The sequence below is a fragment of the Misgurnus anguillicaudatus genome, chromosome 16, assembly GCF_027580225.2.
Source record: "Misgurnus anguillicaudatus chromosome 16, ASM2758022v2, whole genome shotgun sequence".
NCBI lineage: Eukaryota > Metazoa > Chordata > Actinopteri > Cypriniformes > Cobitidae > Misgurnus > Misgurnus anguillicaudatus.
In genome coordinates this window covers 16,556,620-16,583,383 of record NC_073352.2, presented here as the reverse complement: position 1 = coordinate 16,583,383, position 26,764 = coordinate 16,556,620, and the positions used below count along the sequence as shown (strand labels likewise).

The window sequence follows — 26,764 nt, the reverse complement described above, 5'->3', positions numbered from 1 at the left end:
CAGAAGTCCTTGCGAAAGAGCAATCAGACGACGAAAGGGAGGAGTTCACACTGATGGGCAACTTCTCTTCCTATTTCCGGCACGAAGTCTGTCCCAAAATACAACTCCAGTGCGCTAAGGGTCCCTAAGGTTTGCACTACATGATGTCATCAAAGTGTGGACTCGGCGGAGGTCCACAAGTCTGAAGTGTGCCATTAGGAACAGGGCCCATGTAGACAGTACGATGATGACACGGAAGCTTCGGCAGCTGCGTCACACATTAGCGCAGCGTCCCCAGCATGCGCTCGTGGTAAACAAATACCAGTAAGCAGGTTGTAGCAGCAAACACACTGTGCGTAGATCATGCTGAATTTCTGACACTGTCAGAAAACTATCGTAGGCTATTTTTGGATGCAAGACCGGGATAATGTCCACCTTTGAACCTCTCTCACTGTACGATATAGGACCACCGATGAAGAGCCACGGCCAAGAACCGTGCAGTGTATCCCAGGCTTTAGAGATACTACCATTTTACTGTAGGTACTTTTTGAAAATTTATTGCCCAATTGACAACTTTTGTACCTTTTTTCTGAGAGTATGGGGGGTCGTATTAAACCATTGTTGGGTCAAGTATAAACCCTATTTCATGTTAATTTAACCCAATAGCTAGTTTCATCCCTTTTAGACCCAATGCTGGGTTGAAAATAACCCATTTTTTTAAAGAGTATAATACAGTGGTGTTAAATAGCCACAAGCACACTCTTTATAATCACATTAACTTTTAACACTCAGAATGGATGGGGTTTGTCTCAAACGGAAATCTCTTTTCTTGAACTACAACAAACACACAGATAGAAGGCAACAGTTTACTTCCTGGGATTGGTGATGTAGACCGACATTATCATAATTCCTCCCACTTCGGACTCACAAACCTGTAAGTTAACTCCTGTTAACAACCAAATCTTTCAAACATGGTAAGGAGCGTCACATTTCCTGTTGACGTCAGAGGTATTCAGGCCAATCACAACGTACAGATTAGATGGCCAATCAGGGACACAGAGCTTTTCAAATCGATGTGTTTCAGGAAGAGTGAGAAATCTGGAGCTACAAAAATGTACGGTATGTGGAAAAATAATGGTTTTTTAACCATAAACCGCATTGTATTACCAAATACACAAAAAAACATTGTTTTTTAGCAATAAAATGAGTGCTCTTTAAGTTATGCATTTCTACACTACCTTGTGCTTGAATCTAATGGATTCCGTATGTGGAATGTGCAGTTGGAGCACAGTGCTTATTTTGGTCGGGTATGACACATTCAAAGCACGTTTCTCCTCTCACAAAAGCCTCTGAGATTATTCTTTTTTTGAACTTTTATCTATTCAAGAACAATTTCACTTTTTAAATGGGGCAGATCCAGCATTCAACAACAGCAACATAATGCACAAATAAACCGTTTTATTTTAATAGGACTTTATTTATTGCATATTTTCAAGAGTTTGTTTCACACCAACAATCACTCAAACAGCTTAAAAATATAAATCAAAACTGAAAAGTAACCATTGCTTTGTTTTCTTGTATTGACTTATTAAACGTTTTTGTAAATAGCTGGAATTTAAAGCTGCAGTGAAGAGTTTCAAACAGTAGGGGGAGTGCTCGAGGCCATTGGAGCATGCTCAGTCCTTTACATTGGTCTCATCAGATATAAACGGATAGAAAACAAACAAGACAAAAACTCAAATACTGTCGCCTAGGGCTCAATTATACTGAACAACATACAAAACCCGTATTTAAGATGAAAACTGTAGATTCTCAATAGCACACGCCTGTGGTCACACCGACCTTATATTAAAGCACACTTCAGTTTTTACAGTAGATCATTATTATGATTATTATAAGACTGCATTTCTGATTGCAATGATAAAAGGTTTTTAACATTCAAGCAATAAATTGATTTAGAATTCAGTCTTAATCATTTAACAGATTCTCGCCTTTAAATATAAAGCACATAAATGTATGATTGAAGTGTGATGTATGAAGTGGTTCCTTATAAAGTTCATGATGTTCTTTAGGAATCTAAGGTCCAAAATAATAATCACGTAATGTCTTGAGGGTTATCGAACACTACACAAATAGCTTCTAGAAAATTTCCATCTGACACTTGCCACTCGCCTTAAAGCAAAGAAAATCTTTATATATACACCGGCACACTTGAAGGCATCTGGTGGTAGTAGTAAAGCGTTATGACTTGGACTTCCATACTGTAGATTCTGGTGTCAATCCTCAGATGTAACACACATCCATGAAAACAGACAGCCAGTCAGAAACAAATAAGAAATGGCAATAAAGGCAACCCAAGAAAAAAAAAACACTAAGAGGTTATAGAAGAGCATCACATTTGTCCTGAGATATTCCATTCTCCTCCATAGACAGACATAAAAGGTGGCCTCATTGGTAAGTGCTTCTGTGCAATGTTTTTATTTAAGTCATTCATCTGTACAACAGTGAGATAATTCCATTTAAAACAGGCTTCAAGTCATTGATATGGTCTTATATCAGCGTGTAGGAAGTGCTCTGTCCAAATACAAGTCCATGACGTGCTTCCCCGGAAGCTGAAGGCTACTGTTATCTGGGCGAGACGGGAGGGCTGGTAAATATCCCAGAGTTTCGTGGAGACTGTAGTGTCAGGGATGTTGACGGGGAGACCTTACGAGGACTGCTCAGATCGCCATTATTAAGCTTCCACAGCAGCTCTTCGTTTTCCATAGACAGTCGTTTGTTTACTTTGGATTCCTTCTGAAGAGATTGCTGCAAAACCGCCTGCTCTGTGGATAGTTGTCTACATAAAAAAAAGTAAAAGACTCGGATAAATGTTATACAGTTTTCATTAATGAAAATAAAAGAAGGCGTGGTTACAAGTCTCTGTAGGAAACAAAGATTGAAGATGGCTGAATCTGTCACGATGAAGTGTAAAAAGCAAGACAGGTGGAATAAGAAAATCATTTTTTTTTAATCTATAGGTGTCTCTTCATCTGTCAGAGAAATCAATCAATCAAAGCAAGCATGCAGTACCTAGACAAAGCAGCATGTTTGTCCATTCTGGCTTTGAGGTCTTCGTTCTCTTGTTGTAGCTTCTTAAGATATTCATCCAACTTGACGTTCTTCTCCATCTAAGAATAAAGTTTGGTTTACACTGTTTAAAGCAAAGGAATACACCGTAATAGTACACCAAGAAAAGTGCTTCACACAGAATTGATCTCACCAGTTTGTCTATATGCATGACTTTCTTATCGTGCTCATGAATCTGTTTGTTTTTGATGTCCAACACCACCTTAAGGCTTTCAAGTTCTTGCTCCAGATAAATGATGTGAGAGTCCTTTTTCAACAAATAAAAAAAGCAATGGAGATCAGGGAATATAACGGTTTCATTTGAGTCACACGTTCAAATTTTGGGTTTTTTGTATTAAACAATAGATTTGAATGACTTTGTGTTAACTGATTGCTTGGTGAAATGCTAGGACTGAGTCTACACCTTTGTGGCACTATTTATGGAAGTGCTTTGGCAGCATAATGCAGGTTGGTTATCTGAACACTCTCACATGCATTTTCAGAATGTTAAGAGTTCCTGAAACCACTTAACCTTGATCACACAAACCTGTCTAATATTAACTGGCCATTCATGGAAAATACACGGTCTGCATGGTGTTAGTTGAAAGAGTTACAGACAGCGCTACAGTAATCCAGATGACGGGTTTCGGTTGTTTGAGGACACACATGTACCTGGGTTTTCTCAGCAAGATCTTTTCTTCTTTTCTCCTCAGCCTTCAGTTTTTCTTTAAGGTTGTTGTTCTCTGTAATGAGCTCCTGAATTTGACTCTGATTAAAGACAGACATGGATATGAAAATGTGTTAATATGAATTTGCAGGACTTTATGAAATGTTTTCACTGGAGTGAACAGAAATGGTTGTTGTGTGGAGACTTTGGCTTACAGATAAAGTTTCCTCTGACTTTCTCAGTGTTGTGTTGAGAGTTTCCAATTCTTTTTCGTGGGACTGTTTGAGTTCTAAGAGAAGTGAAATTAGAAAAAAGTAATGAAATGTTCATTCGAATTTGTGTTTTTATGAAGCAAAACCTTTTTTATTAGGTAGACCGTTCTTTCAACTAAGCAAAAACAAAACGGTTATTTAAAATGACCTTTGATTTAATATAATTAAAGGTGCAATGCATGACATTTAGGAGGATCTATTGACAGAAATGCAATATTATATACATTACTATATTATCGGTAGTATATAAAGACCTTAAATAATGAACCGTATTGTTTTTATTACCTTAGAATCTGCCGTTTTTATTTAGATAAACCAAGGATCTCCTTACTTTCCTTTAGGTTAATTCAGTCCCTCCAGAAAAAACACGATTATGCGATCGCATGATTCAATGCATAATCAGCCAAAGTCTGCATATTTGTGCGGGGGCCGCATTTATTAAATACGCCGCACTTTCGCCGCATAAATTGCATCAATTGATTTCTGCTCACAAAATATGCGGGGCTTGCATGATTTCATAATTCCCACATTTTCGTAGCAAAAAGTCATATATATCTTGGCAGAAAGATGAAAATTTTTGCATTTACTTCACACATGCGCAGCCATGTCCCGTGTTGTCATGGGAATGTTAGGAAGTGATGTAATTACTTCGACGTGAACATCAACGAAAAGCTGCAAACAGTTTTTGCAAGTTCACGCAGTTTTTGCAAGTTCACGCAGTTTTTGCAAGTTCACGCCGTTTTTCATAAATATCTCGCATATTCCATCGCATTTAAGAAAACGTGCCGCAAGATGAAGGATTTTTGCCTGCAACAATCACAAAAAAACATTTTTCTGGATGCACTGGGCTTATATAAGTAAGGTTTTTACAGTGATGGCACAGAGGAACCATTTTTGGTCCCTTAAAGATTCACCCAGTCATTTTTTACCTTTTTAAAATCTAAAGAACTTTTTTCTAAAGTACCTTTTTAGAAACAGAAAAGTTCTATAGATGTTAAAGGAATAGTCTACTCATTTTCAATATTAAAATGTGTTATTGCCTTCACTGGGAATTGTTGGTGCATCCCTCTGTCGTCTGTGTGCGTGCGCGTGGGCGCTGGAGCGCGCTGCGATGCTTCGATAGCATTTAGCTTAGCCCCATTCATTCAATGGTACCACTCAGAGATAAAGTTAGAAGTGACCAAACACATCAACGTTTTTCCTATTTAAGACGAGTAGTTAAACGAGCAAGTTTGGTGGTACAAAATAAAACGTAGCTCTTTTCTAAGCGGATTTAAAAGAGGAACTATTGTGATTGTTGCAGGCAAAAATCCTTCATCTTGCGGCACGTTTTCTTAAATGCGATGGAATATGCGAGATATTTATGAAAAACGGCGTGAACTTGCAAAAACGGCGTGAACTTGCAAAAACGGCGTGAACTTGCAAAAACGGCGTGAACTTGCAAAACTGCGTGAACTTGCAAAAACTGCGTGAACTTGCAAAAACTGCGTGAACTTGCTGTTTACAGCTTTTGCAGCTTTTCATTGATGTTCACATCGCGCAATTACATCACTTCCTAACATTCCCATGACAACACGGGACATGGCTGCGCATGTGTGAAGTAAATGCAAAAATTTTCATCTTTCTGCCAAGATATATATGACTTTTTGCTACGAAAATGTGGGAATTATGAAATCATGCAAGCCCTGCATATTTTGTGAGCAGAAATCAATTGATGCAATTTATGTGGCGAAAGTGCGGCATACACACATAAAAATCGATAAGAACTTAGTGTATAATATTGTATAGTAGTAAGTATAATAATAATAGTTGCTGTAGTGGCGGGAGTAGTGGGAACATACACAGTCCAGATTATACAGTTATTATGACAGACCAATTGGAGCAAGGAAATTCGGACAGGGGGTCAAAGGCAGGGAGTATGCTGTTGATAGTGCTCATGCCAACCGGTCGAATTATTCAGGCCCACAGATAGGTGACCCAGCAGTACCCATAGGGTCTATGGATGACAATACACTTACATGATAGATACTTATGATAGATATATACTTTCAACATCAACACTGTAACCACTACTACCTCCACCTGTATCAATATAAATAATAGTATTAATTGATTTGTTAAAGGTTACATTATGCAAAGTTTCAAGTTAGAGGAGAAAATATAACATAAAATAAACAAACAGGATAGGATAGTATGATTTCCTCATAGTCAGTTATCAGTATACAGAGTATGTGTATATATACACACACAAATACACACACACACACACACACCCATAAATGGAAAGTACTGGGCTACAATATATACCTATACATATTCAAGATTGTATACATAAAATATATGGCAAACAAACATATACGATACTTATTTTTAATTATTCTATTGTAGATGCAGTTTGTGTTTAAATTCCACGAGACTTAATTTGGGACATCAGCTCACCAGTTCAATATATAATGCTCACAACAGAGGGCTAAATGTTGTGTTAAATTTTAACAACTGGTTTTGTGTTTTTGATGTATGTTGTTCTTGAATGATATGTTCCCTTAACAAGTGTAGCCATTGTGTAATTGATATTTGGCTTTTATTTTTCCAGTTGAGTAATATAGTTTTCTTGGCAACAGCTAGAGACAGGAGTAAGGGTGTTGAATATCTAAAAGATGCGTTCATTTTTGTGGTATCGCCCAAGAGGTATAATTCAGGAAGCATTGGGATTTTAATTTTAAAAACTTCTGTTAATTTGTTTGTGATATCGGTCCAGAATTGAAATACTGGCGGGCATAACCAAATTGCATGAATGTAAGAGTCCTGTATATTTAAGTTGCAGTTGGTACATCTGTCAGAAGTTGCCAGGCCCATTTTAAACATCTTGTGTTGTGTAATGTGTGTTCTATGTATTACTTTATACTGAATTAATTGAATATTTGTATTAGTGCTAAAACTAAAACTATTTCTGCAAACTGTTTTCCAAAAGTTCTCATCTGTCTGTATATTGATGTCTTTCTCCCACTGTTTAACTGGTGTTGATGTGTTTGTGTCTATAGATGATATTAAAGTATATAGTTTTGTTAGCATCTTTACTGAATTACTAATTGTAGTGATATGTTTTAAAATAGTGGGGGGGTTTGCGATATCTTTGATTCCAGTTGTAGTTTTAATAGAATGTCTGATTTGTAGATAGTAATAGTAGTGTTCTTTTCCTAGATTAAATTTCTGCATTAGTTCGTTAAATGTGATGAATGTCTCACCCGGAAACAGGTGAGTTAAATGTGTGATGCCTTTCTCCTTCCATTTGGTATTGTTGAGCGGACTATGGTTGATAGTAATGTCTGGGTTGTTCCATATAGGTGAGTTGATATGTGGAGTGAGATCATGATTTATCAGCATATTGGTTTGCCACCAAGCGTTGAGAGTTGTTTTAATCATTATATTTGTAAATAGGTTATGTTGTTGAATTTTTTTTTGTGAGTGATGGGAGATCAGATATAATAATGTCTTTACATTCTGCTTGTTCTAACTCTAGCCACGGGTTTTGGGTGGTATCATATCTTATCCATTTGCAAAGATATTGTAGATGCGATGCTAAGTAGTAATGTAAAAAATTTGGTGCTGCTAAACCACCTTGTGCTTTATTTTTTTTTAGCTTTTGTAAACTTATTTTTGGGTTCTTGTTTTTCCAGTAAAATTTCCTTATTGTTTGATCTAGTGATGTGAACCATTTCTTTGTTGGCTGTACAGGTGTCATATTAAATAAATAAAGGACTTTCGGTAGTATACACATTTTAACGGTTGCAATGCGACCTATAATGGAAAGTGGTAACATCATCCATCGGTTCAAGTCGTCTTCTATTGTTTTTAATAGTGGTATAAAATTAAGGTGAAATAAGTCTGACAAGTTCTGGGATATCTTTATTCCTAAATATGTAATGTTATTTATTGTAAATGGTGCATTCTGTATACTAGTGTCGTATGAATTCATATTTAGTGGTAACATTGTAGATTTTGTCCAGTTAATAGAGTAGTCTGATATAAGAGAGTATTTATTAATGAGTCTAATTGTTTCTGGGAGTGATATTTGAGGATTTTGTAGGAAAAGCAATATGTCATCTGCGTATAGTGAGATTTTATGATTAGTTTTGTGAGATAATACTCCATGGATTTTTTCATTTTGTTTTATTGCAGCTGCAAGAGGTTCTATGAATAAAGCGAAGAGTAATGGAGATAGGGGACAACCTTGTCGAGTCCCTCGCTGTAACTGAAATGGTGAAGATATTATACCGTTTGTTATGACAGAAGCTAATGGTGTACTGTATAATCAGGGTTTATACAGAAATCCTTGAGTTAAATTTACTACTTTTTACTACCTTTTTTACTACCTTCAGAAAATTTTTTAAAACCATCACGACACTGAATTGCAAGTGTTAATCAGCGACCTTTCTATTATTTACACAGATTTTGACATATATAACATACAAAAAAGAATTAAAGTGAAAAAAATTCTTTTGACTGAAATATTTTTCAGGCCAAGTCATATTCCTTTACCTAACACTTTATGAAGGCGAGACCAATAGCATTTTAAGGGGAGATTTTTTTGCCATAAATTCCATATTGGAGTCTCATGTGGCATATAGCTAGCTGTAGTTTGCAGGGCATTTCAGATTAAGGCGAAACAGCTAAATAACTCACTATACTGTATAAAAAGAAAACATGAATATCACCACCTTTAATGAATCTTTTATTAATTATTTATTAATTGTAAATGTATTTATTTTAGCATTTACTAATAATTTTTTAATCAAAGTTGAAACTGTTAACATTAGTGAATGCACCATGAACCACCGTCAATTACTGTAATGACATAAACAAGAATTAATTAATGATTATATACTCTATATTTTTCATTGTTTGTTTATGTTATATAATGCATTTACTAATGTGAACAAATACAACTTTTTCATATCATATTATTCAGTACACATAAACAAATAATCCAGGGTCTGTTCTGTTCACACAACAGCCTACAGTCACAGCTCTAATACAGTAAGGTTATGTATGAATATAAACCCTGAACGAGTAACTTGAGTCAAACTCGTGTAGAATTCGCACAGGATGCCTGTAACCATAGTGACAGTTGTAAATTGAATGACTGTACTTTATCAACAAATTATTATGTTACAATAGAGGCAGCGCTGATGTGCTAGTTTGTGCGCAATGTTTCTGCTGTTTACTTTCTCTTAAGACCTAAATGGTCATGTTTATATGAGGATATTTGCAAAGACGGGATTTTTGAGGCATATGTGTTATTTAAGGCCAATAAAGCACCAAAAATACGTACAACACAAGCTCAATGAGAAACGAATGCGCGGCTAGCGTGCTCCTCTGACACAGAAACAGCGGACGCACTGTTGATTGTGTTTGAATGGCTTAAAATCACCTGTTTTTAAACTGCTGTGCTTAAATAGGAAAAACGTTGATGTGTTTGGTCACTTCTAACTTTATCTCTAAATGATACCATTGAATGAATGGGGCTAAGCTAAATGCTATCGAAGTGCGCTCCAGAGCTTACATCCACGCACACAGATGATAGAGGGATGTATCAACAATTCTTAGTTAAGGTAGTAACATAGTTTGATGTTGAAAATGAGTAGACTATTCCTTTAATGGTTCATTATATATCTTGGAATATAAAAAACGTTTACCTTTAAAAGATTCTTCAAAGTGATTTTTAAGGCTCTCCACCTCCTCTATATGGCTGACTTCCAGTTCTTTCTTCAAAGCCTCATGTTTTGATCGTAACTCCTCCAGCTAGAAGAGCGTAAATGAAACCATTAAAGGGACAGTTCACCCAAAAATGAAAATTCAGTCATTATTTACAAACTCTCATGTCACAAACCAGTATACAATTGTTTGTTCTGATTAGAGATGCAGCAATATTACGTTTTCCCACTGATACCAATAGCTGCTTATTTAGACTAATATATATGCTGATGATACCGATAGTTTGGCGGTTATATTAACTTGCATTATCTGAATTCAGAAGATTCAATTCTCTCAAATGTTATTCATTTATGTAATGAACATTAATATTTAACATTATTGATGTTTCTTTACATTTTCTATACACGGAGCTCAAATTCATTGCATTGACCGGCCATGACGATCGGCTGTTAAGTATGAAAAATGCTTTTATCAACCAATACAGATTATTGGCCGATATATCGGTGCATCTCTAGTTCTGATAAACACAAAGGAACATATATTAGTAGGAATGTTTGCGATCAGAAGCCCCATTGACTTCCATAGTACGAAAAAATAATACTATGGAAGTGAATGGTGCTTCTGTTCTCTCTGTTACAAACATTCTTCAAGATATCTTCCTTTGTGTTCACCAGAACAAAGAAAATTATACAGGTTTGTAACAACATGAGAGTGAATAAATTAATGACAATTTAAATTTTTGGGTGAACTATCCCTTTAATGAAAAAATATAGGGGCAACAATAAAACTAATACATTACTGCATGCAGTTAGGGAACATATCCACAAATGTATCATAAAAGAATATCAAATAACAGCTACATAAACATCTGCAATCAAGTATATTTAATATAAAGTGTGTCAGGAAACTGGGGCGCATACGAGAATATTCCAGTCGCCCACACCTGCTGCTCCATCTGAGCTTTGCACTTGTCAGCCTCATCCTGATAGTTCTGATGGACTTTCTCCCATTCGGTGGAGTAGAAGGTCTTCAACCTTTCCTCCAGATCAGCAAGATCCAAACGGTGCTGCTCCTGGACCTTTTGCAGAACTCCATCAAAGGCCGAACGCAGGTCCTCCTTCTCCTGCTCCAAACGCTCACAGGACTGAGCCGAACTTACTAAATAATCAGATCATATTGAATTTATTAATCCGATACATCGAGTTTTGAGTAAAGTATGATGACAAAACATCTCAAGGTCACTAAAAAAAGAGTAGGTCATGTACAGTAACACGGTCTGATACTCAATGCAGTGGTTTATGAAAATATTGATATGCTATATTTCACACCACAGTGGAATATCCCTTACAAATCTGCAAAGCATTTGACATCAGGGCCTGACGACACTAGCTATGATTCATTGCGAAACTATTCTGCAATGGTTCCCAGTTGTCTCTACAGTTAACAGTACTGTAAATAAAGCGCCAACTGTTACACGAAATGAGTCGAACTAATCCAGAGGGAAAGTTCTTTGTGGATTAAAAAGTGGTGCCCCGAACAAAAGTTTCTCAATCCATTAGTGTGCCGTGTCCCTCAATCAGAATTGGGTAAGAGATTTGCCCAACTCTTATGATTCAAAACAGATGACACTTTATCCCAAAGCAGAGAGGACATGGGCACAGTGCTACTATAGTTTATTCACAAAGTGGCAACGCTGAATGTTACAGCTGCTCTTGTTTTTGTACTGTATGATCAGACCATTCAGCGAATGAAGTGACAGGTGAATCTGGTGGGACTGCGTAATAAAGGGATAGTTCAGCCAAAAATGGAAATTACCCCATCATGTACTCACCCTCAATGTATACGATTATCTTAAATTTAGACAAACACAATGAGTTATATTAAAGAAAAAGATTTAAAATGGTAGTAAATGGTGCTTCTGATTTAAAGCCTAAAAAAAGTTTATGCATTCTTTATAGAACTCATACTGTCGGCTAAAGGGGTTAAAAGGCCTATTGAGGGCAATCTAGCAATTTTGTAAGAAAAATGTGCTTCGGGTTGCAACCAACGCACATTCACGACGTAGTGCATTTCATCCACATCCAGTAGCAGCACATGATTCACTTGCTCCATGATTCAGTATACAGGACAAAGTTAAATCATGATCGCAACAGAGCAACACACAGCAGATGTGCCAGACCCTGATCACTCTAATGGCTTGATGTATTTCATGAACCTACAGTAATTCTATTAGGAGGTTAGATTTATAATGCAGAGCACAGCACAAGGCCTATAAATAATCCAAACAATGCAAGCTAAAAAGAAACAGACGATTGGGAGCGAAAGATGAATGTGCTTTCCTCCACAGAGGGACAACAGGTCACGACTCGACAGCTAAAACTGTTGTGCACATGAGATTTCTAAGCTAATTTCAAAAAACATTGTTGGACTGCTATGTGTACGTGTACACGTGTACGTATACGTATATGTATATAGTAGTTTAACACGTCTGGTTAAGTTAAATCATGCCTAATATCGTGCTACACTGCAAATATGATAAGTGCTTAAATAAAAACTCCAGAAAATAACACACAAGAGGGAAACTAAAAGCTACGCTGTTGACGTTCTGCATACTGTATGGCATTATGGCTCAAGTCACATGTCAAGTATCAAGCAAAATTGATTCGACACAGTTCAAGCAGGTTTTGTGTGAAGACAGCAGACGCCTCATGGCCAGAAAGCAGTTGTCCTGTGTTAAAAGACACTTTTGTTTTATACTGCAAGTCAAATCTGGGGGTGGGCCAGAAACATGGCATACTACAGTAGACACACTGAGCACTGTGTATATATTAGATTAAAAGCTGTATAGGAGTATTTGAAGCTTTCTGTAAATTGAGACCTATTTCTGTACAACTTCTTTTGTGTGGCTTATCAAGTGGGGGGCTGAGGAATTCTTAAGGGGTCTTAGACATGGTTAAGGTGCTGGAATGTGCTAATATGCTCAAGAAGTGATTATATGTTACTTAGTGACCCTGTATGTGAAAACATAGCTGAAGACATTTTATTGGGATTTACGGTTTTCTACATAAAATCATCCTACATATTTAGCAGAATGTTATTTAAATTAAGCTTTAATATTGACTAATAAGATCAATGCCAAAGATCAAAATCAATGATTGAAATTGCTTATAATCTCATAAGATGAGACTTTAGCCTGTTTTTTCAAATAAAGCAGTCATGCATAAGACTCATATTACACAGGAGAAAAAAGCTTTTAAACTCAATAAATTTAAATTTAGTATATTCTGCTATTTGATACATTTTTATATATTAAATATATTTATATGGTTTCGGCCAACAAACCGGCATTTCTGAATGGCAGGAGGCCAGGATTAAGTGGATATGAAGCGAAAGTATTAGATTAATGTATAGGTGCTGAGAGCATTCAGTCAATAACATTCTCATTTTTGATGGGGGTGGCGTTTACATGACCACTAGACTATAAGGGACATTAGACCCTAGCATCTATCTGTACTTATCTAAAACAACAAGTACAGTATGACCTTAGGGTCCTTCACATTCCAGGGCAGACATCGAACTCTTGACAGGGTGATGTCTGCAGAAGTGTCTCTTAAAGCAACACTATGTAGTTTCCATGTAAAAATGACTTACAGCTCCCCCATGTGGTTGAAAAGCACAACAGTGCCTGGTATCAGACACTCTTCTGCAGGCAGGAGGAGGGGCGGGGCTGTGTGCTCTACCCTCCACCAACACTTTCAGAATGTGCTTGTAGCAGCTAGGAGGCTGCTCAGGTTGCAGCAACAGTACAATTTGTCCAGTTAAAAGTTGTTCTATCACTGAAATAGTTTTAGAGACATTATTTAAAGGTAAAAAAAGGATAAAGGATTAGTCCATTTAAAAAAAATCCAGACAATTTACTCACCACCATGTCATCCAAAATGTCCATGTCCCTCCCCGTTCAGTCGAGATGAAATTATGTTTTTTTTAGGAAAACATTCCAGAATTTTTCTCATTTTAATATACTTTAATGGACCCCAACACTTAACTGTTTTAATGCAGTTTAAAATTGCAGTTTCAAAGGACTCCAAACAATCCCAAACGAGGCACAAGGGTCTTATCAAGCTAAACGATTGTCATTTTTGGCAAGAAAAACTTCTCTTCTTCCTCCGGCTGTGTGACACGCCAGCACGACCTCATGTAAATGTGTAATGATGTCGAAAGGATACGCGTAACATATATGAAACGCACATTTGCGGACCATTTTAAACAATAAACTGACACAAAGAAATTAATTTGTATCATTCGACATACAACAACATCGGAACGGTCCTCTTTGTCCACACTTGTAAACACCGGGGCGTAGTTTCGATACATTCGATACGTGGTTTAAAAGTGCATATTTTGTATTTATCTTGCAAAAAAAATCGTTTTGCTAGATAAGACACCCATGCCTCATTTGAGATCATCCAGAGTCCCCCGAAACTGCAATTCCAAACTGCACCAAAACTGCCATGTGTTGGGGTCCACAAAAGTCCACTAAAATGAGAAAAATCCTGGAATGTTCTCCTCAAATTTACTTTCTTCTCGACTGAACAAAGACAGACACCAACACCCTGGATGACATGGTGGTGAGCAAACCATCTGGATTTTAAGAAAATGGACTAATCCTTTAAATGATCCCTATAAAAATGCAACTCATCCATGCCTAGCAGCACCGGCGGTTTACATGCTCCTGTGTATGTCAAAGGAAAGGTAGGTGAATTAAAATACACCAACCTCCAATTTTAGACTTAAGGCTTAGTGCTAGTCCTAGACGAAGACACATTTGAGCAGTCTCAACTGAAAAGAACTTCAAATATGCCAGTGCATTGATTTCCCTCAAGATATACTCCAGTAACATCCTTTTTAAAGCATGTTAATAAGATGCATAAACATCTTAAATAAGGCCTATTCCTGGCTTTAGCTAAGCCTTGTCTGTAAAATCAGGCCTAACAGTCAACAGCTTGGTCACTGAACTTATATTTCTGTTCTTTTACCTCTCAAGAGTTGTATGTAAATCATTAACTTTTAGTCAGAATTTAAAACAATAGTAAAGATCTGTCCAGAGTGCAAAACTATATGCAAACTATACTTCTGTGCTATTTCATAGTAAACATTACATAGTTTACCAATACCTGGCTGTGTTATTGTGTTAGTCAGCGTTTTACGGCAAGCACACATCGTTTAATTTGATGACTATAACACATAACCAGCAAACAACGTATTACATCAATTACAAATGGTGACATTTTGGCATCTATCTCCTCTCTTTCCGCAAGCAGTTTAAGCAAAGTGCTCGAGAAGAAATGACTCACTCACCCAACTCCTCACGCAAGGTGATCAGCTCCTGAGATCGTTCCCTGCGCTGCTTCATCGCCTCCTCATGCTGTACGAAAACAAAGTGCAACAAACGCATCACATTACTCACAACACAGATTTCACAAGAAATCCAATATGCCAATAAATCCATGTTGCCACATTGAAAGGCACTGCCGAGTGCAATCTAATGTCATGTTGAAATATGTTGAATTCCCTTTGCAGATATGAATTATGCATCAGGCTGTGCCTCCAAAACGTTTCTGTCAATCACAGGACAGGACTGGCAGGATATTACAGTTTTAATGCAGAAAAAGTATTATATTATTGTGTTGTACTTTCATATTGCTGAATCATTTAAATCTCAGCTGCACTTAAAGGCAAGTCAAAAATGTACTAGATACACAAGATCATATAAGTATGAAGCGTGGGTTCACATAAACTTATTTCCGTCACATGATATAGAAAAAAAGCATAAAAATGTTGTGCAACAGTGTAGTGACAGCTATCTGCATGTGAATAGTCACACCACTATGACTGAGCACTACAGCTTAAGTTTCAAAGAAAAACGAATGACATCAACAATGGGTTTAAACATGTTCCACATGCAACCAAGTCTGACATATGGTGAAGTCAGTGTTAATCTTTTAGTAAAGTGGAGGACAGCCAGCCCCACAGCTGCAGTGCTGTCAGCCTACCCGACCAACACAAAGACACTTTAAACGGCGTGTGCTCCCATCCTCACCTTCCCCCAGAGATCAATACAAACATAGGCTGAGTGACATTTAACAACCAGTTCATAACTCATCTAAATTATGAGAAAAACACACAATCGAACTAAACAATTGCTTAACCTCATCTCTGTGAAATAACATGTGTTCCAAATGTATCTATACATCCTTTCTATAGACATCCGCACCCATCCCATTTCAAATTCCTATCTATCCCACCCTGGTCCCTGTGGAGAGGATGATGTCTTTACCCTGTGTCCAGCGCAGGGAGCATTAAGGCACACTTTGCTGCCGGAGCAGCCCATGATACTTTAATCCAGAATGAAGGACGACAGCAGCCCAGATGCATGAACTGCCTCCACCACTATCTCCTCTCTGCTGTCTCTCGCTCTACATCTGATGGACTAGTGGAATAAACCCATTGGCTGCTGCCTCATCCAACCACGTGCCTTCTTAGTGGTGAAAGGATACCGTAATGCATATAAAAGAAGGGCAATGGGAGGCGACTCTGTAGTGCACTTTGAAAAGCTAGAGTACACTGAAAAAAAATTATTCATTGAATTTAATCAATTTTTTTAAGGTAAGTGGTTGCAATCAATTTATTTAAGCTACATTTAAACAAAAGTTTTATATTTAATTTTACTTTACCAATCTTTTTTGTTTAAATGTAGCTTAAATAAATTGATTGCAAACACTTACCTTAAATTTATTAAATTCAATGAATCATTTTTTTCAGTGTAGAGGCGATGCAAAGAGAGCAGAACAAAATGAAACGTCTGGCAGTCGACTGATTGAGTGACCCTTAATAAAATGATGCACGTTATGAGAATAAAGTGTGCAATGACCTTCACACATGAGAGGAGATGACAGGGGAAGAGTGATTTCTTGCCTTTTCAGCACGTCCCAAACAATAAAACACACTGTATTTGGTAACTATACTCCACAAAATGTTACAGGCTAATATTTATATTAACTAACAAGAGCAATAGACCCTAGAGACAGATTAGCAGCAATATTTGATTTAGGTTTAGAGTTGCTCCTGTATAGGCAGTTTCATCGGACGTACGTGCAGTGACGCGATATGCATCTGGTCAAACCTTTACTTCAGGTTTCAGTTTTTAACGGTCTGAATATTTGCTAAACTGATCTCTTGACCAAATACCTCGTCGAAAATAACAAATGTTTTGGTTTCCTAGGTAACCTAAGTGTTGTTTTTTTGCTTCTTATATAAATAAACTAAGTTTAAAGTATCCTGTTGTATTTATTCTTAGCGGAGTTTACCGGAAGTTACGTGTTGACCACGGACGCTGCTTGTTAATGTTGTTACTGCTGAAACTGTCTATATAGCTCAATGGTAAAGCATTGCACTAGCAGCTCAAAAGGTCATGGGTTTGAACCCTGGGAACATGCATACGTACATACTGATAAAAAGGTTGTAAAGCACTGCAAGTCTCTTTGGATAAAAATGTCTAGCAAATGTATTAATGTAAATGCAAAGGTACTCTCTAAAGCAGCGTTTCTCAACCAGGAGGCCGGGGCCCACAGGGGGCCAACAAATTTCCAAGGGGGCTTCAAAATGATTCAAAATAAGACAAAACTAAAGCGAAAACAACCAAAAATCAAGACATCTCTTATTGTTTGGATATTTTTGTAACAAACAAAATAAGTCATCTTAAACTCAAGTATATTGCATTAAGGTAGACACTGAGATTGGGGGGGGGGGTCTTTAAAATTATTGTTGTGGGCAATAGGGGATCCATTTGGTTGAGGACCACTGCTCCAAAGTAAACTTATTGGCTTTTTTAAAGAAATATATCAAAGCCATTAACACCATTTATGTGCCATTGGCAGACACAAGACAAGAATATAGATTAGCAACATGGCCATCAACAATACAAAATTGAAAATAAGCTACAAAAATTCAATGCCGGTCCTGATTTGACATCTAATATTTGCAATCTATAGAATAAACATCAATACAAATCAAGTCATAGTACTGTACTATGGTTATATCAAGGGTTAAAACAATTCACACACTTAAAGGTTCTTTCTGATCCTATTTTTTTAACCCTAGTTAGTGTGTAATGTTGCTATAATAGCATAAATAATACCTGTAAAATGAAAAAAGCTCAAATTTCACTGCCAGGCAATATATTTTCTTTAACAGAATTCCCCTTTCAAAGCATAAAGTGAACGGATGGTTTGGACTACAGCCCTCTACTTCCTGCTTTAATGACATCACTAGAACAGTTTTTTGACTAGGCTCCGCCCACAAGAATACGTCAGTCGCAAGCTAATATGCTATCGAATCCAAACACACTAAACAAGCTACACAATCAGAACTCGTTACGCATTTCTGAAGGAGGGACTTCATAGAAAAAAGACATCAGCCCGTTTTGAGGACAGAGAAAACAGCAGTATACAGATAAGTAAATTGTGTGAAAAATACTGCGTTTTTTACATGTAAAACATAAACATGTTATATTGCGCACTGTAAACAAAATCAAAGCTTCAAAAACAGAGAATGAACAGGACCTTTAAGCAATTTACAATGATGTGAATCACAGAGAACTGCTGTAGTATAATACTCCTCTAGATTAACTGGTAGAGCTTTGTGTTTGCAACATAAAGGTCACGGATTTGATTCCCCAGGGAACACATATACTGATAAACTAAAACCATCTCCATATAGATAACTATAGGATATTGATGTGTACTTTTTTACACTAACTCTTAATTGTTGATACTGCTTAAATAAAAAGCATGTGTGGCCTATTGTAGTGACATTATGGCAATGCTCAGTAACAGTGGTGACAGCTCATTGCAAACAAGTAATATAGAGCAGCCCTCCCTCCCCCTCCTTTCTATGCATGTGCTATAACCATATCAAGACAGCAGCTGCTTAATTCTCACAGAGACATGCTAAAGCAAAGCCTCATATTCTTGAGCTAATAAATGCTTAACAAATTCCTATACAGGACACGGCTTCAAAAATAACATGCACTTACATCATGGACTCATAGTTTACATCTATGGTTAACAAGTCAAATCTTTTTACTCAAAGAATACAATTTCTAATGTGCCTAAAAGAAATGAATATAGGGACGGTAGAATGACAGTACTGTAAACATAACATTGTGCAATGTAAACAATGCAACAAAGACACATGTTAAGGAAAAAGAAGTGAGCTGAGCCCTTTAATAGTTACACTAGCTTTACCAAAAATTGTAATTCTTTCATTTCAAACCTATATATAATGAAAAAAGTGAGCATTACTTCCATTTTTATTGATTAAATAGAGACTTCACTTACATATTTTGTAAAAAATACTTATACAGTAATTATTCATGTCAGTTGCTCTGTATTCTGTTGATCTTTGTCAATATAATGACAATGTTATTCATGGTTGAGTGGGAAATTTAAACTGCACATTGCCATCAAGAGATTGGTATTGATTTTAAGAGCCTTAAACTAAGTTACTGCCATAATTAAGTGCTTGCACGTATAGACCTTAAAAAGCTGCACATATTGAAAACTTGGTCTTTGTCCAGCTTCTGTAGAAGCAGCAAATATTGTATGCAATGCAGATATATTTTATACATCAAATAAAATGCTGCAGCAGCACAAATAACTGCAAATAGCTGCTATTGTCATTTTCTCATGGCTTTCCCATGACAACAGGGAAACTACTTAACAGGTCAGAGACTACAAGACTGTAAATAAACACGTCGCCAAATGTGTATGACTTCATATTACGGTTAAAATTAGAAAGCTTCTATCTGTCCAGAGACTGGAATAGGTGGAGATATTGTATGCAACTCTACTTTGAATGGGACATTATTTGTAATAGTTACTCCATTATATTTGTTATAAGTATGACAACTGAAATAAGGCACAAGTAAAATAACAACATTAAGTGGTTGTGGCACTTGGCCAGTTGCGCTAAACTGATCTGTTGAACCAACAAAACAAACATTAGGCTTAAACAAAGCTGCTTAACACTACCTGCCAGCAAACATAAACGTATATGAAAAACACTAGGTAGGTGTGTTTACATGGTACAGTAACGTTGAGCAAAATTGTGTCACACGCTGTTATTGGTAATCCAATACCAACCTTAAGCATACTCCTGAAAGCAACAAGTAAGGTTTTGAAGAATGATGTTCATCATTGTGAATATGGATTTTAATAAGATATTAGAAGTTTCGCTCTTATATTGTACACTATTCAACGTTTCCAATTCAAGAGCATAATAATATTTAGTACATCAATATAGCTATATTAATATAGACTGCATTAATCAGCGTTTTGACCAGTAAAACAGCATTGAACATCACGTATCCAATCAGAATTTGTGATTCAGTCTGTGAAAACCAAGCTAAAGTCATTTTTTGTTATTTACCGTTTTCTACATAACATCATCCTACAAAAAGTAAAGAACAATCTGTGAAAATATCACCTTGATCTCTTTAATTGGGGATGCATGACAATTAATTGTGATTAATCTATAGCAGAATAAGTTTTTGTTTACATCATACATGTGTGTGAACTGTGCATAAAAACTTTGTATAGATAAATGCACACACATGCATGTATATATTTAAGAATTGTTCACATGTGTATATACATTTGTATATTTATATTATATATATAAATATAAATTTTTCTTAAAATTATACATGCACGTGTGCATATTTATATACACATAATTATTATACACAGTTCACACACATATACTGTATGATGTAAACAAAAACTTTTATTCTGCTATAGATTAATCGCGATTAATCGTTATGCATCCCTATCTTTAATACTGAGTGCGTTTACATGCAAAGTCTTACGCCGATTAAGCTTAATAAACTGATAACACGTGGGGTCATGTAAACGCATAAAATGGTTTTCTTTCCGATCGGCACAAGTAGTTTTTTGCTCATTACCCCGATTTCGCGTGGCATGTAAACACCTTAACCGGCTTTCTCACGGTTTTGTCCATGTGCACATGTCTCCACGTGTGACAGATAAACGTCAGACGTGGAAGTAACGCATAAAAGTCTCTGCTTTACTAAAGCAGTTGGCAGAGAAACTGCGAAAATAAAAAAATGTTACATTTACAGGTTCTGGAGACACAAAAAGAGATAAAACAATATAGCTTAAGACAGATATTGTTTTTTTGATCGACTATTATGTACTATAGGCTGTGATGTCACTGCCTGTGAGAAACCTGACAAATCTCCAAGTCCCATGAAAATGCAGTTTTCTGCATCGGCGGTTTATTGATTTGCATGTAAACGCATAAAAACAGTTTTTATAATAAGCAGATTATTGATAGTTATCCGCTAATTCTGTGCATATCAAAAATTGAAATCAATCATTGAAAGTAAACTTTTAATCTCATATCTATAAGCCTTTAGCTTGGATTTTATACACAGGGTCAAATTTACAGTCAGCGCTGTCCCTTTATAAATGGCATATAATACTTACCTCTACACACAGGTGCTTTATGACCACAGCAACAGCTTCAAACCTGCGGTTATTCAATCGGACGGTGTTTTCCAGCTGTTGAATGGTCTGGTTCTTCTTCTCACAAAGAGCTTTGTAGTACTCCACACTCCTCGACTTGCTCTCTGGTGGTACCAGATCCGGCTGGCCGTTTGTTGGAGGTTGCAGGTTTCGTGAAGCCGTCCTTGATTTGTTCTTGTCAACTGTAAGAGAACATGCGTTCAGTGTTGTGACCACATTCAGCATCATTTTCCGTAGATGTGCTTTCACGGTTCATAGATAGATCTCAGATGAGAATGACAACAGACACCAAGCCAAGATCCAAAAGAGTCTGAATCATACTAATGTGACACATTGACAATCTGTACACAGAGATCCTGGATATGATCCACAAAGCATATAGCACTTCAAGGTCGACAAACCAACCGTGCCAGCAAATGCACCTCTGAACGGATAAGAGTTCAGCCATCAAAATACTTTCCCCTTTGCAGATCCATCCATCAGAGGCCTCTTATTTTAGCAGGGCTATGCCACTGTGGGTTTCATTTACATCATCTTATAAATATAACACCAGGGTACTATCGTAGCATGAATCCTAACAAATTGTCCCATTACCACTAGTGGAAGAGAACCTGAAGTGAGAGTTTAGTAAGATTAACACTTCTGAAGGTTGCGTAGCCCTTATGTGGGTATTATGGGTTCATACATTACTCAGTATATGACCATTTTACAATGGCAACACTTTCAGTTTCAATGTTGTTAATGTAGGTAGCTCTAGTGGAGTTATTACATAACAGCTCTTTACAAGTAGTCTTGGACATTTCTGAAATACCAGCTGTAATAGGACAGGGGTGGGACCACAAACCCCATGAAGCTGCCCTCTTCATTTCAACAAACAGATTTACAGCTACAGGTTCTTATCTGCAAAGTCATTCAAAAGGGGAACAACAGTACCAATAAAAAAACCGAAAACCACAACAAAAGTAGATTTAACATGCCGACATTTTATAAGCGTTTTAAAATATATTGCCAATCATTTATTATTTAAGTCCTGCAAATTGAACTTTTTAAATTCCTGTTGCTACAGGAAAAAAGCACAGCTTTATGATTTTCGGTATAGATCATGCATTAAAAGAAAATCTTGATCATTACATCTTTAACAATTACAATTTTACAAAATGAATACATGTGTACATGCATGATTAGAAATGTGGACTGCGTGGGTCTTTTTAAGGACCAACTGAGCAATAAGGGTGGAAACACTCAGTGTTTTGGATATCAACCACGCCAGGAACTTGATCCAAATATCAATAAAATATTTTCAATGGCCATTGTCTGGAATTTGCCTTTATATTTAGGATTGATTACACTGCAGAAACGGACCTTTCACTATATACTGTATACATTGTGCTTATATACACCATAAACACTCTTCCTATCCAAGATCCTGCTACGCCTTTCAAGACAAAACCCTCCAAGTCTGTTAGCTCACTGCAACCACCCATAAAATAAACACTACTGTTTAGCTTCTCGAATGGAAAGGAGGAACTTGAAAACACACTACTATTCAAATTAACTACTAAGTATTTTTACAGTCTTATAAAAGGGGTTGATATAGGACTTTAAATTTGGTCGATTGTCCTTGACTCTGTGCAGAGATTTGCTGGCATGATATTTCATGAGCTAATGACTAATGTAATGTTAAAGTAATCCAGACTGGCTTTTCAAATAAACAGTCATGGGGCAGACACTACTGTACATATTACTCAACTGGTGTATTTAAAGCACAGTATAAATCTGGATTTAAAGCTGCAGTGCATATATAAATAAATAAATGCAAGAATGACTTTTGACTTTTTACACAAACCCATACCAGACACCTCATCTTATAAACGACTAAAAAATTGAAGTGCATATAAAATTGTGTTTTGCAGTCTTTTATTTTACAATACATTAAAAATTTTCTAATTCCCTTCAGAATAAGTAGTGCATTTCTATAAAGCAAAAACTGAGGTTGGCCTTGAGTGGCATATTATAAAAGCAGAGATTTGGTATGATTTAAACCATACGGTTTCATTATAGAGTAAACATTTGTGTGGTTCCCTCTGCTGGTCAACTTTAGGTACAGTCTGCAGGCATGTAGTGTTGAATATTAATTGGTTGATCATGTCTAGTTATGCTCTTAAAAGGGAAAATTAATCAAATTGGTCATTAAATATTGTGTGCTTTATTAATAAAACTGACTAAGGTATGCAAAATAAAACAGAACACGTCCAGCTCACAAGTCAACCAAACAGTGCCTTGTTTTTGTAATACCATCAGTTACCGCCAGAGGTCCCTATATGGGTAACACACATACAGACCCCCAAACTATAATATCAAATTTCTTTGGATAGTTTGAACTTGTAAAGAAATTATTCATCTTCAATTAGATTTTTTTTAGACAGATGTACCTTAATCAGAAACAGAAACCTGCATACAGAAATAAATAATTCAATTTTACCTTAGACACCTGAATTATTTAAAGTATTTTGAGAAGCAGATATGTGCCTATTTGTAAGCCGAACACTTTATCTTAATCATTGAAGAAATGGCAGTAGTCCACCTGACTGAGAAAAACACGTATTGTATAGTCTCTCAATTTTTGATAAGCCATGTTATAATTAAAAAAAAAAATGTATATACACACACACTCACTCAGAATTTTTGCCTATATACTAAATGACCACTTTGTTTATCCATCATTTATAATTCATTTCTATTTATGTTTATTCATATTGCAAATATTTAGAGTTATTTATTTTACTGCCAATTGAATTTCACTACACTGCCAGAGCCGACAACTTAAACCAACACCCAAAAGATACTTTAACCTTGACAATCTGAGCCACCATCATATTAAAGATGTCATATTGCTAAAAAGAATGTTAATTTCTGCTTTTGGTATTTGCAATGCGTTTAAGGGGTTTGAGATTCATACCGTACACTGTATGTGTTAGGATGTGTTCATTATTTGCTTTTGCACATTTGTGTTATGCTATTTAACAAATGATGTGTCAAAATATATAAAAGTGACAACACCAGTTGTGTTAAAATGTGTCTATTTTGTGCATTTAGGGTGTTAACACCGTTCTTTTTAACAAATCCCTTTTTAAGAGTCTACATTATTGATGCTCCTTTATGGCGTGCCCTTATGAAACGCGTTGATTTCAAAAAAGCTTGTCGTTCTGCAAACGCATGGTGTGCTCTGGCGGCGGCAACAATACTACAGCGAGAACAAAAAAAGTTACACCTTTGTCTTTGCATATACATTTAGGTGGTGTTATGCAAAACTTCCCACACAGTACCGTAGATATCTGGGGATGTGTTCGAATGAGGCATTTTTGGAAAGGCTTGGATGAGCCTTCACTTTTAGGTTTGAGACTTCTCGCAACTTATAAAAACATAAAAATGTATATTATGCTCACAGTGATGCTATGATAATAGATAAATAGATAATAAATACATTTTTATATGTCCAAATTAACTCAAATTCTTATCCTTTTAAAAAGGTACTAGTTACAGTATGCAACAGCTTTAAAAACATCACTCAAAGTTGTCAAAGCTATATTTGCATCTGATATGCATTTATATTTAGAGGGATATTTTAACAGGTGAAACCTTATCCAAGGACCTGTTCATAAATCACAGTATCTGGACTATTTTTGATCCAAATGTTATGGACATGAAATAAATATGTTCTCCTCCATGATTATGAGTCCTCATTTGGCCAAATAATAAACTAAAGAGTTCAGTCACAAAATCCCTACGCTGCATTTTTATTGAGAATTTAGCTTGACAAAATGTTTACAAGATATCTATCCTCCAAGTCAGAGTCAACTCCCAAAATAACCTTTGAAACAGCAGAATTAGGTTCCTGTCAAATAATGATAAGGTAAATATGAACTTACTGAACCGACTAGCTAAGTGACTAGCTAAGTTTAACTGAAATAACCCAAAATGTGGCAGAAATTACTCCTAAAAAGATCTCAGGTTCTACTTGTGGATCAAAATAAGATGTCTACAGTATGTAAATATCCAACACTCTCTGGCATAGAGATACACATAAACAGTCTAAAGATAGCACCAACTCCACATGACCAAAGACGGCACCTGACAGCCATGCAGAATGACTCTAAAGCATCCGTGCAAAATGACAGAAAAGCCACAAAAACAGACCTGCGTGAAACACCACAATGCTCTTGCATCCCGACAGACGCTGAAGGTTTCTGAGTAATCCTTTAGCTGTCAGCCTCACATGAATAACGGACAGAGAAAATTTAGAAGAGAAAAACATCTTGCAAAAAAGGCGGCAACTCTTCAGAAGCAAAACAAACAGCAGACTCTGTACGCACAGGCTGAGAGTCAAAGTAGAATAAAAAACATCTGCCAAACAAAATGGCAAAGATTGTGATTAAGCAAGGGAGAAAAGATCCTCGTGGCTTCCTGTCACACTTTAGTCAGAACAAATCAACTGAACAAACCTACAGATAAAAAAGGAGAAGGGGCTTTTGACAAGATGGCCCCAAAGACAAATGAGGCAGAGCAGAAAACATTCATCCACCGATTTGAGCTCTCAGCATCTCCTGCTCTCCACTTGCTGGCTGCTAAGGAGGTGCAGGATGCTGGGAGGGAGGAGAGGGGAGGTGCTTGAAGGAGTAATGGCAGGGGTGGGTGGTAATACAGAATCTCTTCTAGCTTTCTTCTTCACACATGGGGAAGGGTTCAAAATGGTGTGAGTGAATGCAACAGCTCACAGTATGATGAGGTGACACTTGACATATAAACGTATTATATTAACAAATTGATATTATGGAAAAAATATGCAATTTATTTGTAGCCAAGTGGTAAACCCCCTATAAACCTCTGCATCTCAAGCCATAACATGGCAGGAAACCTTTTATTTTTTATATTTTTGTGACCACCGAGCAGCACTGCCAAGCTACCACAGAAACAAACGGCCGGACACCAGCCTACGATGCCAGCAAGATCCCACAATACAAATCAAGCACCACACTGAAGATATAATTTCATGTATGAAATCCAATCATGTTTGAGATGCTGCTGGCTGCAGAAAACACCACATTCCTGCACAGCTCAGGCTGTAGTCCAAACACTAAAGACTGGATATTTAAAACCAATAAAAAAACACAACTACACTGATTATATGCAAGTTGATGGCTGGTTTAAAAAATCTAAATGAGGAATAAACATTACAAAGTGGAAAAAAATGCTGAGTAATATGGATGTTTTGTTTGCTATAAAATTAAATCAGAATGGTTACTTTATGTTAACCATGATGGATTGATATTGAGGCCATAGTATAAAAAAAAAAATCTAGGGCTTTTCCGAAATTATCAAGGGAAATCGTGTTATAGTCACAAAAAATGATTAATTTA

At 36.5% G+C, this 26,764-nt stretch overlaps 1 protein-coding gene across 7 annotated transcripts in view; it reads right to left on the bottom strand.

Moving 5' to 3' along the window:
• Positions 1–1,435: 1,435 nt before the first annotated feature.
• mtus1a (microtubule associated tumor suppressor 1a) overlaps positions 1,436–26,764 on the bottom strand; it is a 39,672-nt gene continuing 14,343 nt past the window's right edge. For 4 of the 7 annotated variants that reach the window (XM_055177756.2, XM_055177753.2, XM_055177755.2 and 1 more), the window contains exons 7-15: positions 21,309–21,529; positions 15,100–15,166; positions 10,685–10,899; positions 9,723–9,828; positions 3,970–4,043; positions 3,760–3,855; positions 3,242–3,355; positions 3,052–3,149; positions 1,436–2,818 (exon numbers count right to left, since the gene is read on the bottom strand). In XM_055177756.2, the coding sequence (XP_055033731.2) occupies positions 2,605–2,818; positions 3,052–3,149; positions 3,242–3,355; positions 3,760–3,855; positions 3,970–4,043; positions 9,723–9,828; positions 10,685–10,899; positions 15,100–15,166; positions 21,309–21,529 (1,205 nt within the window). In that variant the 3' untranslated portion in view covers positions 1,436–2,604. Of the gene's footprint in view, positions 2,819–3,051; positions 3,150–3,241; positions 3,356–3,759; positions 3,856–3,969; positions 4,044–9,722; positions 9,829–10,661; positions 10,900–15,099; positions 15,167–16,078; positions 16,353–21,308; positions 21,530–25,544; positions 25,937–26,764 lie in introns of those variants that run through there. The other 3 variants (XM_073854179.1, XM_073854181.1, XR_008637280.2) reach the window with 3 other exon arrangements.